The 18,471-nt window shown below is 40.9% G+C and overlaps 1 protein-coding gene across 6 annotated transcripts in view; it reads left to right on the forward strand.

Annotated features, from left to right (window-relative positions):
* The first annotated feature begins 2,258 nt into the window (after positions 1-2,258).
* LOC123955215 (WASH complex subunit 2-like) overlaps positions 2,259-18,471 on the forward strand; it is a 59,474-nt gene continuing 43,261 nt past the window's right edge. For all 6 annotated transcript variants that reach the window (XM_046026961.1, XM_046026964.1, XM_046026966.1 and 3 more), the window contains exons 1-8: positions 2,259-2,384; positions 2,488-2,610; positions 3,447-3,611; positions 8,438-8,500; positions 11,069-11,242; positions 14,148-14,241; positions 15,030-15,088; positions 16,684-16,731. In XM_046026961.1, coding sequence (XP_045882917.1) covers positions 2,382-2,384; positions 2,488-2,610; positions 3,447-3,611; positions 8,438-8,500; positions 11,069-11,242; positions 14,148-14,241; positions 15,030-15,088; positions 16,684-16,731 — 729 coding nt within the window. In that variant the 5' untranslated portion in view covers positions 2,259-2,381. The remainder of the gene's footprint in view (positions 2,385-2,487; positions 2,611-3,446; positions 3,612-8,437; positions 8,501-11,068; positions 11,243-14,147; positions 14,242-15,029; positions 15,089-16,683; positions 16,732-18,471) is intronic.

Here is an 18,471-nt window from a genome sequence, read left to right on the forward strand (position 1 = left end):
GCTATGAAGTTATGGAAGGGAGCTAATCAAGGATAAGTATAAAGATCAAGGATAAGTAAAAGGACTGCTAATCAGGGCTGAAGTTTTATCCATATTTGCAGAATATAATTTCTAGTGATTTCATTCGGGAACCTTGGTTCGGGAAAGGAGAACGGACATAATTGGACTGATTCAAAGTTAGGAGCTAGCAGGGCTATGTGTCAGAAGGTTGATATGAGGATAATAAAGAACTTTCAAGGGAAGTTGATGGCTTCTATCATGTGTGTTATGCAGAACAAGGAAAGAAGTAAAGCTAGGAAGGTGGCACTGGGGGAAAAGGGGGAGAACTGAGGGATGAGGTTTGGGCTCGTTGAGAACAGACTAGGGAATAAAAGAAAGATCTTAAAATTTAAGAGGCTGCTCTGTTAGAAGTAAGAAAATCAGGTGATAGGGACTGGGGTGCGGGTAAGTGAGGGACTCTGAGAACTGGGATATTGATCAAGGTTATTAAGACACATTGAGCCCAGGGTCAATATCTGGCTACCTAAGTTGATGATGTCAGATGAGATGCAAAGGCAGTAACTGGCTCACCTAAATTTTACCAACCAAATTGGAAAGGTTTTTGTTTTGTTTTTATGGAGTGAGGCCTTCTACTAGAAAGCTGGTAGACAGCCAGTTAAAAATAGAGTCCCCTTAAGAGAGTAAGACTAGACACAGTGTAACATAGTAGTTAACTGTGTAGGCTCCTGGCTCTGATTCTTTGCTGATTGTCTAACCCTCAGGAACTTATCTTTCTGTGCCTCAGTTTCTTCAACTATAACATTAAGATAATAGCACCTACTTCACAGGGTCTTGTGAGAATTAAATGAATTAATATGTATAAAGTGTTTGGTCAATACTCAGCACTTCATAAATGTTAGCTATTACTATTAAAGGGAGACAGATATAGAAATAAATTATAATACAATGTAATACTTTATGATATTTATACAAACATATAGAAAACGACAGGGACAATTAAAACGACAGGGACAATTAAACTGTACTTGGAATAATTGGGCACATTTTCACTGAGGTGATAGAAGTGAAAACAAAAGAAAATCCAAGACTTGGACAAAGAGCATAGGGACAGTGGTAAGATCCATGTTCAATACTCACCAGAAGGCAGCAATTGTGCTAGCTGTTTTTAGAATATCACCACATTTAAGGGCGCCTGGGTGGCTTAGTCATTATGCGTCTGCTTTTGGCTCAGGTCACGATCCCAGGGTCCTGAGTCCCCCATGGGGCTTCCTGCTCAGCGGGAGCCCTGCTTCTCCCTCTCCCCTGGCTTATGTTCCCTCTCTTGCTGTCTCTCTGTCAAATAAGTAAGTAAAATCTTAAAAAAATATATCGCAGAGGTAGGGGGTAGGGAGAGGGTGGTTGGGTCATGGACATTGGGGAAGGCATGTGCTATGGTGAGTGTGTGAAGTGTGTAAACCTGGCGATTCACAGACCTGTACCCCTGGGGCTAATAATACATTATATGCTAATAAAAAATTAAAAAAAAAAAAACAAGTGAAGAACCTAAAAAAAAAAAAATTACATTTAATACCATGTCCCTGCAAGACACGTATCTTCCTTTTCCTGAGGAGGAACGCTAACATAAGTTAAATAACTTGCTCTTGAGTTGGTCTGGCACAAGAACTCAACAAAGGGAAAAATCTGGATCACTCAGCGTTAGCGGGGAGCTGGGAGAACTGAAGATATACTCGCGGCAGGGATCAGATTATAAAAGATTTTGCTTGTCTTATGAGAAGTCTGGACTTCAAACTGTGGACAATGCCGAGTGAGTAAAGGCTTTTAATTAAGCGGGACCTAGACAACGAGTTGGAAACCGTGCAGGTCAGCAGGGATGGTGATGGTCAGACTGGTCCATCCTCCTCCACTTACTGAGCGCCAAGGCGCGGACCCAGCGAAGGGCAGCGGAGTTGCAACCAGGAAGACACGCAGTTGGGAAAGCTTTGCTTCCTCCCACGAAGGCCGGAGCCCCTAGACGGGTTGTTTCACAGGTTCCTTTCGGGGTTCCCTTCTGGAGAGTAGCCGGGCGCGCAGCGCGCCCCATAGCCACCACCTGCGCCCTCCGGGTCCACAGCAACCCGGCCACCAGCGCCCCCAGGCGTCCGCATCTTCTTTTCCTCCCAGCTTCCATCTTAGCCCAGCCGCAGGCCTTCGGACTCAACTCCGAAGCCGTGACCACATCTTTTTTCCGCCCGCGCGGCACATCCGGTCACGTGCGAGCCCGGTCACGTGACAACCGGTCACGTGCCGGGGGTCTCGGGGCTCGGGGCTCCGCTTCCGGAGCCCGGGGGGCTTGGCGGCTACGGTGGTGGCTACTCCGGAGCCCGCCGAACTGCACGGCCGGGATGGTGAGGGTGGAGGGCGGCGTGCAGCGGGCAGGGTTGGGTCGGGGCGGGCCGGGGCCGCCGCCTCCCCGAAGCTCAGCCCTTCTTTTCGTCCTTCCCGTTGCAGATGAACCGGACGACCCCCGACCAGGAGCGGGCGCCCTCGTCCGAGCCTGTGTGGGAGCGACCCTGGTCGGTGGAGGAGATCCGCAGGAGCAGCCAGAGCTGGTCGCTGGCGGCTGATGCGGGCGTGAGAGGCGGGCCCCAAGGACGGGAGTGGAGGTGGGGGGGCCGTCTGGGGTGACGCGCAGCTTGCTAGCAGAAGGATAGGAGCCCCGAATCCTTCTCCACCCGGTCTATCCCGTTGTCTCTCTTATTTTTAAATAACACGCCCCTTCTCTATTTAAAAAACGCCACGGTGGCGGACCCTAGGTACTTGGGCGGGGGCGGGCCTGTCGTCCTTAGCTGGCTGAGTGCCCCCACTCGGACTGCAGCCCAGACGCGGGTTCTCTTCCTTGTTTGGGTTTTCCAGCGGTGCACCCACCTCCATCTTGAGGGACGCAGATGGATTTTCTCTGCGCCCGGGATTGCTAGGGCACCAGTGAGGCCATTCCACGTTGGGACGCGGACTGTATGGGGAGGTAGACAAGCCTCTGGATTTCCTGCAGTGGGACTTTAAAGGCCGGGGCCCTAGAAGCTCGGAACTGTGATTCCAAAGTCCCATATGAATACATTTTTTTTTAAACAAATTAAGAGTGGTGGTTTGTTACTTCACTCTTCGTCTGGGATTTCTGAAGAATGATAACCAAACAAGACTTTAAAAAATTTCTCCAGATATGAGATAGCAAGTGTCCATTCACTCCTTGTCACTGTTGTGATGAGCTGCTTTATCACTCTTGTCACTGTTGTGATGAGCTGCTTTAATGTTTTTCCGTGCTGCTTGCTCTTGGGTACTGTCAAAAGCAGCATCCATTACATTCCAGCACATACACTCAAAGTTGAGAAGAAAATGGGTTCTTTTTTCTTTTGGCCCACAGAGCAGACGCATGTGATACTGATATTGCTGTATGTTTATTTTTTAAATAGCTGCTACAGTTTCTACAGGAATTCTCACAGCAGACTATCTCTAGGACCCATGAAATCAAGAAGCAAGTGGATGGACTAATTCGTGAAACTAAAGCCACAGATTGTCGCCTTCATAATGTCTTCAATGACTTCCTTATGCTGTCTAATACCCAATTCATTGAGAACGTGAGTTACGTAGTTGTATCAGACTTATAAATAATGCTTTTTGGAGAAGCGTGAGTTCTGTTGTGATACTTAGTGGTTTTTTATTAGGTACCCTTTTCAATTTTGATGAATGTAGGGGTTCTTGGGAATTGAAGCTACTTCCTCTAGGATTAATACCTTTTTTTAAATTAGTAAAATTTATTTTTTCAAGCTTTAAAAAAATCTAGTGATACAGTTTTTCTTAGTTCTAGTTTTTCATCCGTTTTTAGTTTTAGTTGTACTGACTTGGATGGCATTCCAACAAGCCTTTTTGTGGACATGTTCTGTAAGGAGAGCTGTACACCTCGTCTGATTCTCTGGGCACCAAAATGTGGCTGCAATACTGACTGTGTCCATCACGTTCTGATAAGTTATATTAAAGGCATGCATGAGCCTACTTTGAATAGTCTTTTTTTTTTCCTTTCTTGTAGTATTGATTAACATTTTGTTTCAATGGCTGAACCTGTGATATGGAGTCAGCTCTAAACAGAGTACTGAGCTTTGAGCCATGTGTGATTTTTCACTATATATGTATTGACTTTCTAAGTGCTAGGTCCTAGGAATACAAAGGTAAATTCGCTAGACCTCTCTTTGGAGAATACCACAATATTCCGTAATAGTGTAATTCCCGAATAGAAAGAAAACAAATGGGGCTGGAGCCCAGTGAGTGAAGGGGAGACTGTTAAGAGATGAGGATGGAGAGGAAGCTTAGTTAAGCACATCTCTGTGTCCGTCGGGAGGTTAACTTGTTGAGTATCAGCCTTAAATAATCTGCCAAAAGAGGATTATTAAAGTAGCCTATTTCCCGAGATTGTTAGATGTAAAGTATTAGAAAGGATTTTGAAAATTGCAAAATTATAAAAGCCCGAGATCAGGATTGTGACGAGAGAGCCAAATATTGTCATGTAGGTATCTTATACCACATAGTAATGTGTTTTTTTAAGTAGCTCATGTTGAATAGCCACTACCATTATTTTATACCTTATGTATAAAATAAGGATTTAGTGAAGGAGTTCGAAATCTCTTTGCCAGTAAGTTTAAGATATGGCACGTGTTCTAGTAAAATCTGTATTCGGCTTTTGGTCATCTGAGTAGAATGTGCGTGCTTGGTTGTGAGCATCTTTCTCACTGGCAGATGCAGTTTACAGGTGTATGCAGCCCCGTTTCCTTTTCATCAAGCCAAATAGAGTCTTCTTTTAAGTATGCTTGTTTGCCCTCATTCTGTACCTTTCTTGCTGGGTCAGGTGTTCAGCTCTTCTCTGCAGTTAGTGCTGGAGCCCTAGAATGGACAAGGAATTGGAAGGGTCCCTTTGTACCCAATGTGCCTGTACCACTAAATTGGTACCCAGTTGAATTTTGTGGAGTAGGGGGTGGGCATCATAAACTATTTTTTCTGAATCACAGTCCTCATGTCATACTTATCTTTCATTTAGCTGTTACTTTCTGGCCAGGTTTTTTTAGGTTTTGAGTTTTCCTTGATCTGGTGGGTTTTTTGTTCTTGTTGATTTTTTTTTTTTTTTTTTTTTTTTTTTTGGTAATAGTTCTTTATTTCTGTTCACTTCTTGGATGCCCTTTTTTCCATACGTTTTTCCATTGCCTTTGTCCTTAAGCTTCTTCCCCTTCCATTCTGCAGCCAGAATTCCCCGCTCATTGTGTTTGTTTTACCGCTTCTCATACCTCCCTGTAATGCCATGTATTACATGGTCTTCTCATTCATGGCAGAACATGATGTGAAAGGTGCAGCTGATGCTTAATAAAACTGTGAAAAAAAATCTACATGTATTAAGACACTTTCCAGTGATTTGGCTTTTTATATGTTTTCTTCAAACCCTGACACTGGTGCTCATGTATTACAATTCTGGCTTGAATGATGGTGCCATTTAGTTTCACGGTAGTTTATTAGAAAATTATTCAAAATCACAGGTAGGTTTCTGGGTTTTAGTAGTTAACCTCAGAAGCAGGTACCCAGGTTGAAAAATGCATTACAGAATTAGTGAAATTAAAGAGCAATCAAAACTTTCTAGGACAAGAGAAATTAGTACCTTTAGTAAAGGCCCAAGAGGGGACTCTGAAGGAGGAGATATACTAATTAACAGTGGCATGTTATCAAAAGGGAACAGAATTCTTAAGGTTTCATTAACCTATTAATTTAAGAATTTTGTCCTGAAACATTAAGTGACCTAGAGATGACTTTTTTTTTTAACTTAATTTTTTTAGTAATCTCTACACCCAAAATGGAGCTTGAACTCATGATCCCAGGGTCACAAATCGCATGCTCTTCTTCTTCTTCTTTTTCTTTTTTTAAAGATTTTATTCATTTATTTGACAGACGGAGATCACAAGTAGGCAGAGAGGCAGGCAGAGAGGGGGGCGGGCAACAGGCTTCCCGCGGAGCAGAGAGCCCAATGCAGGGCTCAATCCCAGGACCCTGAGATCATGACCTGAGCTGAAGGCAGAGGCTCAACCCACTGAACCACCCAGGTGCCCCAAGTGTTGCATGCTCTTCTGACTGAACTAGCCAGGCACCCCAGAAATGACTTCTTCAGTGCACTTCTTACGACTGTAATTTCGTATTTATTGATATAATTTTTTGTGTCAAATTACCCTACTAAATCAGGCCCCACATTTGTTCTAAATATTGTATTCTTTGGGCCCAGCACATCCCTGGTTTGTAGGACCCTAGAGAATGTCTGAATGAATGAACAAGAGAACACATAAATGAAAAGGACCAGGGCTGTTTATAATCTGTTAAGAATTCCTCAGCCCCTGGTTCCTTTTCTCCAGTTTACCACCATATCTCTGACCCCATCTCCCCAAATGAAGAAAAGATCCTTTGAGGGGAAATATTACAGATTTTTAACAATCTGGGAACAGCTACCTGATTTAAAAATTATCAAGAAAACATGAAGCTGTGAGGGTAGCCTGTTAGAGAGTGAAGGAAGTTAGCATTGTTTACCTGCTGCATGCTGAGGACTTGAGATACATCGTTCTCATTACTCTCAGAAGATCCACGGGTTTTATGTATTTGCTGGATGGTTTCTTAGAGGTCATGTTGGGCCTACCAGCCAAAGTCTGCTAGTATCTTATGCCTAGATTTTAATGACAAGCAGGGGAAAAAGTAAGATGTTTGTGCTGTTCAGACTTGAGCGTGAAGCTCCACCTTTTAGGTTAAATGGTCTTGCTATTTAAAATCCGAAGTGACCTTGGTAGCTGCCATGTCTGAAAGCCTCAGTTTTGAGATTTATTTACTTTTCTGTTCCTATCTCTGAAGATTACCCCCCCCATTTCTTGTCCTTATAGAACAGTTATTTTTTTAAAAGTATGGAAAACGAAGCAGCATCTGAAATTTCAGATGGTGGAAGGGGGCCTCTAAGTGTTCTGACTTATATGCATTCTAAGTCCATTTCCCATGCTGACATTGGCCTTTAAGTTAAGTAATGAACACTTGTAGAAGAGATTGGCCTAGATAAAAAGTACTAAAGTGAAAAAATTAAAACCACAAAAAATCAACTGTAATTCCACTTCCTCAGATTAACCAGCCATTGAACACTTTGCCGTATTTCTTTCTAGTCTTTTTTTTAACTTTAATCTTTTCTGTATGTATATATTTGTAGGCCGCATTTTTCTTAATATTAGTTTATTTTATAACCATTTTAATAGTTTTTCAATATAAAACTTTTTAATGGAATCTTTCAAATGTCTAGAACAGAACAGATAATCACCACAAATGCTAGTAATATGCACTACTTTGCATTAGCAGACTTTAATATTTTTCCATATTTGCTTCAAAGGTACCAACTTCCCATTTTTTACCTTAACTCTAAATACTTTGGCTGAGGACCTCTCTTTGTATATTTATATTTTTATTCTTATCTGGAAAGTATATATCTGCATGGATGTGTAGGAGTGTTTATATATGTAGTATGAAATAGCAATGTTACTTTGGTTTTTTCCCCATATGGGTAAGCTTTATTTTTAAGTTCTTTTCCTCACTGACTCATGTGTATGAAAGTATGTATACATACATTTGTGCTTTGTGAATGTAAAATTAGGCTTACATGTAATTATGGATCAGTTTCTTGCCTCTGTATTTTATTATGATTATCTCTATGCTAGTATCCCAATATTAAATACTGTAGATTTCGAATAAGTCTTACTAGGACACATTCCCATGTCTACTTTTTAATAGTTAAATAATTAAAGTGAGTTACTGGAGCCATAGCTCTCTTGGAAAAGAGATGCCTGCCTTCCCGCACTGTACAGGTCAGTCAAATGCCTGGCCATCTGGCAAATATTTGGTGGGTTTAGCTTACCTGCTTTCATATAAATGGGATAATAAAAGTTTATCAACCACTTTAAGCAACAGGATGAAAAAAACTTTTACCATTTCCATTGCTCAAAGTGTTAAAGCTCTTGTTACCTAGTAGGTAAGTTCTACCAGTTGGCATTTCCAGTATCTTCATGTTTAAGTACCTGTATCATTGCCCTCTCAGCAATAGGTATTAGATTATACCAAAAGGTATGAAAATGATATCTTAATTGCTTTTGTGACTCTTTCATCAACCAACCGTGAGATTGAACTTTTTTTCATGTTTCCTAGTCATTTGTATCTTTTTAAGTTTAATATTTGATGCATTAACTGCTGCTTTTTGCCTTTTGTCTTTCACTGATGGCCTCAGTCATTTGTTGAATGATCGTTTCTTCTCTGTCTTTGACTTTTTATATTGAGTGTTGAATTTGTATATTGAATATTGCAAGGTGTTCCAAATATTTTGACCGTTTAACACTGAATTTGCTTCCACATGTAGCGTGTATATGACGAAGAGGTGGAGGAACCGGTGCTCAAGGCTGAGACAGAAAAAGCAGAACAGGTATTTGTACTAAATCTCTCTTCTGTTGAGTCTTGACTTAGGGAAAGAAAGTGGTGGAACTTTGTAACGTGGCTGATGGGGGATTGTGGGCAAGAGGAAGGTTACTAGGGGAAATGGAAAGGCTGCTCCTGATAGCCCGGGGGTTGAATTGTTTGGTTTGTTTCTGAAATTTTGTATAGTAAGAAATATGTAAAGTTTCTAAATTCTGGCTTGAGTAGAGCACAGGTCAGTGGAGATTTTCTGTAAAAGGCCAGATAGTAAATGTTTTAGGTTTGTCTGGCTACATTGGTCTGTGTCTCTTTCCCTTCTTCTCTTTCTCCTCCTTCCTCTCACACCCTTAGAAAATGTAAAAACCATGGGGCGCCTGGGTGGCTCTGTTGTTAAGCCTCTGCCTTCAGCTCAGGTCATGATCTGGGGGTCCTGGGATCGAGCCCCGCATCGGGTTCCCTGCTTGGCAGGATGCCTGCTTCTTCCTCTCTCACTCCCTCTGCTTGTGTTCCCTCTCTTACTGTCTCTCTCTCTGTCAAATAAATAAATAAAATCTTTAAAAAAAATGTGAAAATCATTCTTACCTTGAAGGTTATACAAAAGCAGGCCACAGACTGGTCTGTAGGTTGTGAGTTCTTTGAAGACCATGTTTCCCTGTTCTTTCATGACAGCCTGGATTCCTACCAGTTGGAAACGACAGTGAGACGAATGCTAGTTTAGTCCATGCACATTTGAGTGCCTCCTGCTTGCCACAGGATGTGTTAGTAGAGGACATGGAATGCACAGAGAGCATGTATTGACTCTCCTAAGATTGCAGGGAGCTGGTGACGTAAAGATTTAATCCTCAGGAGCTTATGGTCTTGGTTGGGGCCCTAGGGAATAACATGTCAGAATTGCTAACTGTTCTGAGAGTTCAGATAAGAAGAGCTGAGGGATGTAAGCAGGGAAAACCTACAAGGATAAGATGTTAGCTAGGTGAAGAAAGAAGGGCCAGATTTTAAAGGCCATTTCAGTGAGAGAGAATGCCAGCAGCTAAAGTTCAGTGTTGGGGTATGTGCTTGGTATTTTTATGGACTATGTTAATGGAAGATACTGGTGGCTAGGCAGGAAGAAGGAAAAGGGAGTGAAGGGTGGGTGCTAGAGGGCTTCATAAACCAGCCTGAGGAGTCTAGGGGCAGTAGTTTCTATCTTTTTACCTTCCGTGGCCTCAGATGTTCTAGATGCATAATCATTATCCCTGGGTGTTGCCACACCGTGGGCCAGAGCATGGTTAAGACATTCTGGGCTTTCTAGTCCCCTGGCATAAGTTGTACCTTCCACTTAGGAAAGCGCTGGAATATAAGTTTATAACGGGAGTATCCTTGGCTCAGCTCTAACTTACTGAGAAAATACACATTACTTGAAAAAGTTGGTATTCTCTGAGTAACTGTTGCTCAGATGAAACTGTTAGGATAGGATGTTAGACACCGCCCATACTTCTGTCTATTCTCAGCTTTTAAAAAAGTTACTTTTAATGATTCTCAAACAATTTGCTAACCGTTTAAATTTGAATGTAATGGGTATGGTTACACCAGGTCAGGTTCATTGTGAAGTGATGAGTGTGTAGTGCACTATTTTAAAAAGTTACTATGTATTTACTTCACAAATACGTTTTCACACACGTAGTGCACTGTTAGCTATTTAACTGGAACCAAGCATACCAGAGTGGAAAAAAGATGCAGCCAGAACAAAAAAGCCCCATTAGAAACACTTCCATACTTGAGGTAAAAGTATAGGAGACTCACAGGTTTTCCCTTTGACCCTCATAACAGCTCCGTATGGTTTGGTTCTTTCTATAATTTTGTATCAGCATGTAGAATATTTACAAAGAGGGGAAATGACATGAAACTTTTTTTCAATATTTCTCACAACTGAAGACACAGTTGATGAGTGAGGGGACTGTCACTGAGAGCTGCTGTGGTAGAAAGTGGAGGCCTGTGGAGTATTTTCAGCAGCTTGGTAATACGTACAGACATTCATTGGGGTATTGGTTTAGGATCCTGTGCAGGATAAGTCCAAGATGGAACTAACCCTCTCTTGGTTTGAAACGGATTTATAACATAGCCATAATTACTAGGCTTTGGTTTTTGTATTTTAGCTAGTTGAAAAATGACATCTCTGGCTAGAGTATTTCTAAAGTCTTAACTTCTGAATTGTCCAAAGACACATTAACCAAAGTTTGTGGGATGCAGTCAGGAGGAACCTGAAAATCTAGGCCTTTCATTCCTTCAATGGCAGGGGAGTGATGTACCATTCTCGGGCAGGGGATTTTTACATAGGTTACTTAGCTGAACCATCGTATCAGAGTTGTGCTTTTATTTCTGTAGGTGGTGAACTGGGAACTTTGGGACCTTAGGTAGTTCGATCCATGTCTGGAAAGTGACAGATTTGGGGTTTAAAACCTACTCCAAGGTCTCTTGAGACATTCAGCAGAATCTGACTTCTGTTAACATTTTTAATTGATTTCTTTTTGTTTTATTGTGTTTTATTAGGGTGGTATCAATATTTTGGAGATCGATGCTGAACAGTATTTTTTTGTAGGAGAAGACCCGGGAACAGAAAGAAGTAGATCTGATTCCTAAAGTTCAGGAGGCTGTGAACTATGGTTTGCAAGTATTGGACAGTGCATTTGAGCAACTAGATATAAAAGCGGGAAACTCAGACTCTGAAGAAGAAGATGCTAATGAACGGGTGGAACTGATCCTTGAACCCAAGGTAAAGATACTCAGTTCATACATTTATTGTTATACTTGTGTTTGGGTACTTTACTTGGGCACAGAATCAGTAAGGCATGAACTTGACTTTGAGGAAGCAGGCGTGGCACTTAGCAACTTCACATTGCTTCTTTTGGAAAGACTTGGTTTACCTGAACATTGATACAGGGCAGCATGCCAGAGTAGGAAGAGTACAAGGGTGTGGGGCATGGTTCCTACTCTCACAGTGCTTATTACAGCATTACCAGCTGGTGGGAGAGAGAGACATTTATATGAGTCCTGATCATAAGTGTTCTGAGAGAGAATTGACTTCTACTGGGAATGAGGGTACAGAGGAGACTTCGATTTTGTTTCCAAGTATGGGGAGGCTCATGAGAGGGGCAGATGTTGGGAACCTGAAGTTCTCTGTAGCTTGTGCTAAGGGAGACTGCAGAAGTGTTGAAAGAGTTTAAAAAAAAAAGTGTTGAAAGACATTTGGTTTGACTTCAGGTTTTGGCTAGGATGAGTAAAGCCATTATGAGCACTCATGAATAGACTATTAGCCTTGAAATTAGTTTCTGCTTTACTATTACTTTCAGATCTGCAGAGCAGACATCTGGGGCAGCACAGCCACACGGAAGTAAACACAAAAGGTTGCCGTATTGATTTTGAGAGAGAGTCCTTGTGACACACAAGTGTGTTATGAATTGAAACATGCCACGGGGTGCCTGGGTGGCCCAGTGGGTTAAGTGTCTGCCTTCAGCTCAGGTGATGATCCCAGGGTCCTGGGATCGAGTTCTGTGTCAGGCTTCTTGATCAGTGGGGAGCCTGCTTCTCCCTCTGCCTGCTGCTCCTCCTGCTTGTGTGCTCCCTCCATCTCTCTCTCTCTCTGTGTGACAAATAAATAAATAAAATCTTAAAAAAAAAAAGAAAAGAAAAATAAACATACCACAGAGCCAAGCTCTTCTGGTCATTCGTTCTGCTGCACGCTTCTCCTTCCAGTTCAAGCTTCCAGTGTTGTACGGTGTCGGGGCCATTCCTTTTGCACTGGTACACTTGCTAGCTTACCTTCTCACTGTAGAAATTATCAGTCAGCTGTGGACCCTGGGCAGATGTATTGCCTGGGCCACACGTGTTAGTTCCAGGTCCTACACTGCTTTCTTTTCTAGTGGGAAGGCCTTCTAAGTCATGCTTAGCCCAGTTAGTACTTTTTTGTTTGCACTGTTTTATCTTTTTGTTTTTTAAGTTTTTATTTTTTCATGTAATCACACCCTTCGCAGGGCTCAGACTTATGACCTTGAGATCGAGAGTTGCACACTCTACCAACTGAACCAGCCAGGTGCCCCAGTTGCTATGGTGTCTTTAACCTTTACATTAACCTTCCCAAATTCTCTTTTGCGTTAAGCATCAGAATTGTTTTCTCCTGCACCCCTAGGATCTTTCCAGTGTAGAAGAGAGATGTTGGTCAAATGCCCTACTTTGCAAAGGACAAATCTTTTTTTTCTGTGGAGGTGGGAGGTTTTCCTGGGGTGAAGTGCTTTCTTGAACTTAAATTTTTAATACACGTGTGTTGGGTGGGACTTAGAAGATGGAAACGGAAGGGCGTCCAGCAGGTTTTCTCTTACATACCGTGTCCTTCATTTTATTCTGTTGTTCTATAATCTGGTTTTATTGTACCAACTTCATTTTTCTAAGTTATAAGTGGGTGTTGCTGGGGGATATTTTTCTTTTTCCTTCTTTGGGTCATTTTTTTCTCCCAGGCAGGTTCTCATCAGTTCTCATGTGCCTTTAGTTCATTTTGTTGACCGTAGATACTTGTGTAGTGGCGGTCTGTTTTCCTCTCATCTAGCCCATGCTTTATGTGCCTTCTCCGGCCTTCTCTTCGCTGCAGTGCAGTGTGAAGGAATCTGCTGTTGGTCCGCACCTTCTCCCACTCCCAAACCTGGACACACCCACCTGCCTCCCACAGTCCTAGAAAAGCATCTGGGTTATTTCCTCATTGTGCTTCTTTGCAAATTTAGGACGATGATTGATGATTCTCAAGATCGATTGGTTGAGTGGTTGATTTTTGCTCAGCAGCACTGCATTTTAGGGGAGGAAGGCAGGGCTAGGACCCATCAGAGCTGGCCAGAGCTTTCAGTTTCTTTACTTGGTCCTCCTATTGAACATGTTACTATGAAGTTGTGACCCTTATTGGGTTACTGCTGGTAAATTTTGTGCATACCTTTGCTATTTTGAGTATAATGAGGCCCTTGAGAAGTGACATTCTGTGTGATTTAGCTTCTCTTGGCTATTTTTTACCTAAAGATTTAACTTTTTAAAAAGTCAGTGATTTGTGGGGCGCCTGGGTGGCTCAGTGGGTTAAAGCCTCTGCCTTTGGCTCAGGTCATGATCCCAAGGTCCTGGGATCGAGCCCCGCATCGGGCTCTCTGCTCAGCAGGGAGCCTGTTTCCTCCTCTCTCTCTACCAGCTTCTCTGCCTACTTGTAATCTCTGTCTGTCAAATAAATAAATAAAATCTTTAAAAAAAAAAAAAAAGTCAGTGATTTTTTTTTTTTTTTTTTTTTTTTTTTGGACTCTGCATCCTGCTGCTTCTTACACTTCACTCTCATTATGTAACTTGTTTGGGGTAGTCAGATGCAACAAGATGTCAAATGGGAAACTTATTTTTCTTGTCATTTTTTTAAAAAAAGATTTTATTTATTTGACAGAGAGATACAGCAAGAGAGAGAACACAAGCAGGGGGAGTGGGAGAGGGGGAAGCCAGCTTCCCACCAAGCAGGGAGTCTGATGCGGGTCTTGATTCCAAGACCCTAGTATCATGACCTGAGCCCGAGGCAGATGCTTAACGACTGCGCCCCGAAGAGGCCCTGGAAACTTATTTTTCAACCTGAATAATTCATGACTGTTATCTTTCATTCTTTACAGGATCTATACATTGATCGTCCTTTACCTTATTTAATTGGGTCAAAGCTCTTCATGGAACAGGAAGATGTAGGTCTTGGAGAGCTGTCTAGTGAAGGTATTCTTTTGAGCCAAATATTTTTGTTACTTTGAACATTTATATCTTTTTATTTTAAAATAATTTCAGTCTTTACCTTAATGTTATTAGAATATTGCAGAGAACTCCTCTGTACCCTTCCTTCAGGTTTACCAGTTGTTAACATTCCATCACATTTGTTTGATTTTTTCGATTATATATACATAATGTTTTTTTTTTTTCTGAATCTATTTGAGAGAGGCAGACATCATGCCCTATTACTCCAAAATATTTCTCGGTGTGTTTTCTAAGATCAAGGACAGTCTCAAACGTATCTAGGGTCTATTATCAAAGTCAGGAAATTTTACTGACATAATTCTACTAGCTAATCCTCAGTCATATTTCAGATTTTGCCAGTTGTCCCACTTAACGTCCTTTACAGGCTCTTTTCCCGCTGGTCTAAGCTCCAGTGTGGGATCACCCACTGCATTTAGTTGTCAAATCTCTGGTCTTTTTTTAGTCTGATATAATTTCTCAGCTTTTCTTTGGTTTTTATAGGTTTCACGTTTTTGAAGCATGTAGGCCAGTTTCTTTCCTTGGTAATTAACTTTTTTGGTAGTTAATAAGTACCTTATGGGGAGATCCTTTAAGGCTATGTAAATGTTTTACTCCTCACTACAGTGAAGATACTTTTAGTTCCAGTTAATGTGTATAGATGCTTTATCAAAATCTCTGTGATGCTCAGGTGTCGTGTTTTGTGATTTTGAGAAGGAACTGAGGATGTTTTATTATGAATATTGGTGATAACGCTTTTTCTTTCTTCTAACCAGAGGGGTCGGTAGGCAGTGATCGTGGCAGTATTGCAGACAGTGAAGAGAATGAAGAAGAGGTAAGGACTGTTTGGTGTCTCCAGGTCATGGTGGGCAGGAACCTAAGGATGTGTTTAGCAGGCTAAATAAGTATTTGTCAATCAGCAATCTCTTTTCACAAATTTTTAAAATAATGATAGTAGCCATAATCTGAGGTCTTTTTTTTCCCTTGCTACTGAGTTTCCCTTTTGTCTTGTGTACAAAAGCAAGGAAACTGCTTTTTTAAATCCCTCCCCTTTTTAAAAAAGATTTTTTTTTTTTTTAAAGATTTTATTTATTTATTTGGCAGAGAGAGATCACAAGTAGATAGAGAGGCAGGCAGAGAGAGAGAGAGGGAAGCAGGCTCCCTGCTGAGCAGAGAGCCTGATGTGGGACTCGATCCCAGGATCCCGAGATCATGACCTGAGCCGAAGGCAGCGGCTTAACTGAGCCACCCAGGCGCCCCTAAAAAAGATTTTATATATTTATTGGAGAAAGAAATCCAGAGACAGAGCATGAACAGAAGGAGAAGGGCAGGGAGAGAGGGAGAAGCAGACTGCTCTGCTAAGCGGGGAGCCCTGTGCGGGGTCTGGGATCCAGGGATCATGACCTGACCCTAAGGCAGACACTTAACTGATTGAGCCACCCAGGTGTCCCATTTAATCCCTTTTTTTACCATTCCCCCCCTTCCCACCTCCCCATCAAGCTCTCCTCTTACCAATATATTTTGAGGGGGGCAGCTTAGATATTTTGGAAGAATCTGCCTATAGTGCAGTCTTTGATTTCCTATTTTGGAATAATTTTAGGGAAAAAGTCCATATTTAAAACTTGTTTATACTATAAAAGCTAATCCAGAAGCATGCTTGAAGCATTCACTTACATTTCCATTTTGCTCCTGGCTCTAGTATCTTCATATCTACAGAACATGATCTGACTCCCTGCTCTAGGGCCTTGGCCTCTGCGGACCTTGACCGTTGTTGTATCTGGGGTTGTTCCTTGAGACAGAATATTTGTTACTAATGTGTGAAGGATAGTTCATGAGTGTGGATTACTAAAAGGAGACGGTATTGTACGTATGCTCCTCTCCTCTCCTCCTTCCCTCTTTCTGTAGTCGGCCTCCCCTGCCTCCTGCTGGCCCTCCAAATATAGCCCCTAACAGTAGGAATAAACTTTTCGTAAATAAACTTGCTGTAAGTGATGTTCATTAGCTGAATCCTTTGCTTCTAGCATTTGACTGCTGGTAGGAAACACTGATGCTCCCCCCTTGGGCCTGATGTAGTAGTTATCTTAGAGGGACTATAGAGAGTGGAGTCTAAAATGTAACATCATACAAACCAACTTTGATAGTTTAATTAAATGTGCAAATATTACTTTAACTTCAGAGGTTAGCAATGATAGTGCAGATAGGTATGAGCAAATTATTAGAGATGTTTAAATTAACCACAAAAATTACATGTTAGCCTGGCTCTTGATGCTACTGCCAACTCCCTACTTTATCTGCACCTTGATACTCCAGGTGACATAAGCAGTACAAAGAGACTGAGTATAGATGTGCCCCAGAGACTTAGACCTGAAGTCATTTCTGTGCTTGTGAGTAAATCCTGTATTAACAACAAAGCCTTTTTTTCCCCTAAAGGAGTCAGATGAAGATTTTGCTAATCATAGTGACAACGATCAAAACCGGGTGAGTCTCATGTACTAAAGTGACTTTGCTTTTAAATTTTAACTGAAGCATAGCATGTATACTAAATATATGCTGAAATGACTTTTGAGGAGAGCTGGGTGGGGGGGATGGGTGAAATAGGTAAAGGGGATTGCGCTGAGTAACATACAGAATTGTTGAATCACTATATTGTACACTTGAAACTAATATAGTATTGTATGTTAATTATATTGGAATTAAAACAATAAAAAATCAAATAAAAAATTACTTAGAATGACTTAAGGGAAAGTAAGGATTTATTCCTTGTTTTTACTGCTAATTTTCTTTTAAGCATTTCATGTTTTTAAGTTATCACCTTGGGGTTTTCTCGTTCGTTCGTTTGTTTTTTTCAGTTTTGCTTTATATTTTATCTTCATTTTTTCTTAGAAAACAAAGAAATGAAAAACAAAATTGAGAAACAGTCTCTAAAAGAAGGCCCAGTTGCTCAAGCGGAACTATTTCACATGAATCCCCTTCCCCTGTTTTAAAATTTGAGATAATACAGCAGTAAGGTTAAGGGACACTCAGAAAGTGCAAATCTAATCCTACTGTGTTAGCATAGCAGTCTTAATTTTTGCATGACCTTCTAAGGATATATTCTTTCCTTAATATGCATATCTTTTCTGCTCTTTTATGTTAACATATTAAAATAGTTTCTTATATTTTGAATTGTTCGTATTTGCTTTGTGAACTCTATATTTTAAGCATAATAATATAATGATTCTTTCATAGTTTCTAAATTTATATGGAAATAGTTTATTTCCAGGATTTTATTTTTGAGATAATGCTGTATTATGTTATTTCCGTGAGATAATGCTGTATTACGTTATTTCCGTACACAAAAATCCGCTTATATGAACAATTTCCTTAGGAATGAGATGGTATAGAATTAGAATAAAGGCTCTTGATATTATTGTCTCATTACAGATCATGCGTAATGAGTTTCCTATAATCTCATCAGCACTGGGATTATGATTTTTGCTACCGTAATATACATACAGTGGTATATTGAGATAGTCCCAATTTGCATTTCAGTTTCCTAATGGGAAATATTTTTTCACAAAAATTTTCAACTACCAAGTAAAGGATTTCATACTTTTTGGTTAGTACTCATATTTTCCCGGTTGTATTCACAGAGGCGATTTAATAATCGGTCTGTAGAGGATATTTATATCTACAGAACTTACTATTAAGATTGATAACTTCAGACTTTGATATAATGCAATATAGTGGTTAAAAGCATTGACCTAACCATTTATTTTATTGTTAAAGACAGACTGGTTTTCTGTGCCCCAGCGAGCCTCAGGATTCTAAGGATTAAAGTAGTTTATAAAGTGCTTTTAGCTTAGTACCTCACACCTACCACTGGCTGCTTTTATAAAGATTAGAACTTCACAGATAAAGCTTAGTTTGAGCCCTCCAATCTTCATTATCGTACACTCTTCCAGAGGTAACTGGTGTTGTGATTGGGGGTATAAGTACTTTCTTTGCTTTTTCAAATGTATCTGTGTCCCTAGAAGTGAGATAGGTGTTTGGGTGGGGGGCAGAGAATCATGCTCAGTTTCTCATTCAGCATTTCTTTCACTTGATGCCTTTGATGCCTCTGCAGTTGTTACATCTGATTCCTTTTAATTATTCGTATTCTTAGCAAGATGAGATTCTGCTTATTTAGGTTATCATTTTTCCAGTGATGGACGTTTTACATATGTCAGTGTTTATTAT

The sequence above is a fragment of the Meles meles genome, chromosome 13, assembly GCF_922984935.1.
Source record: "Meles meles chromosome 13, mMelMel3.1 paternal haplotype, whole genome shotgun sequence".
NCBI classification, from domain to species: Eukaryota; Metazoa; Chordata; class Mammalia; order Carnivora; family Mustelidae; genus Meles; species Meles meles.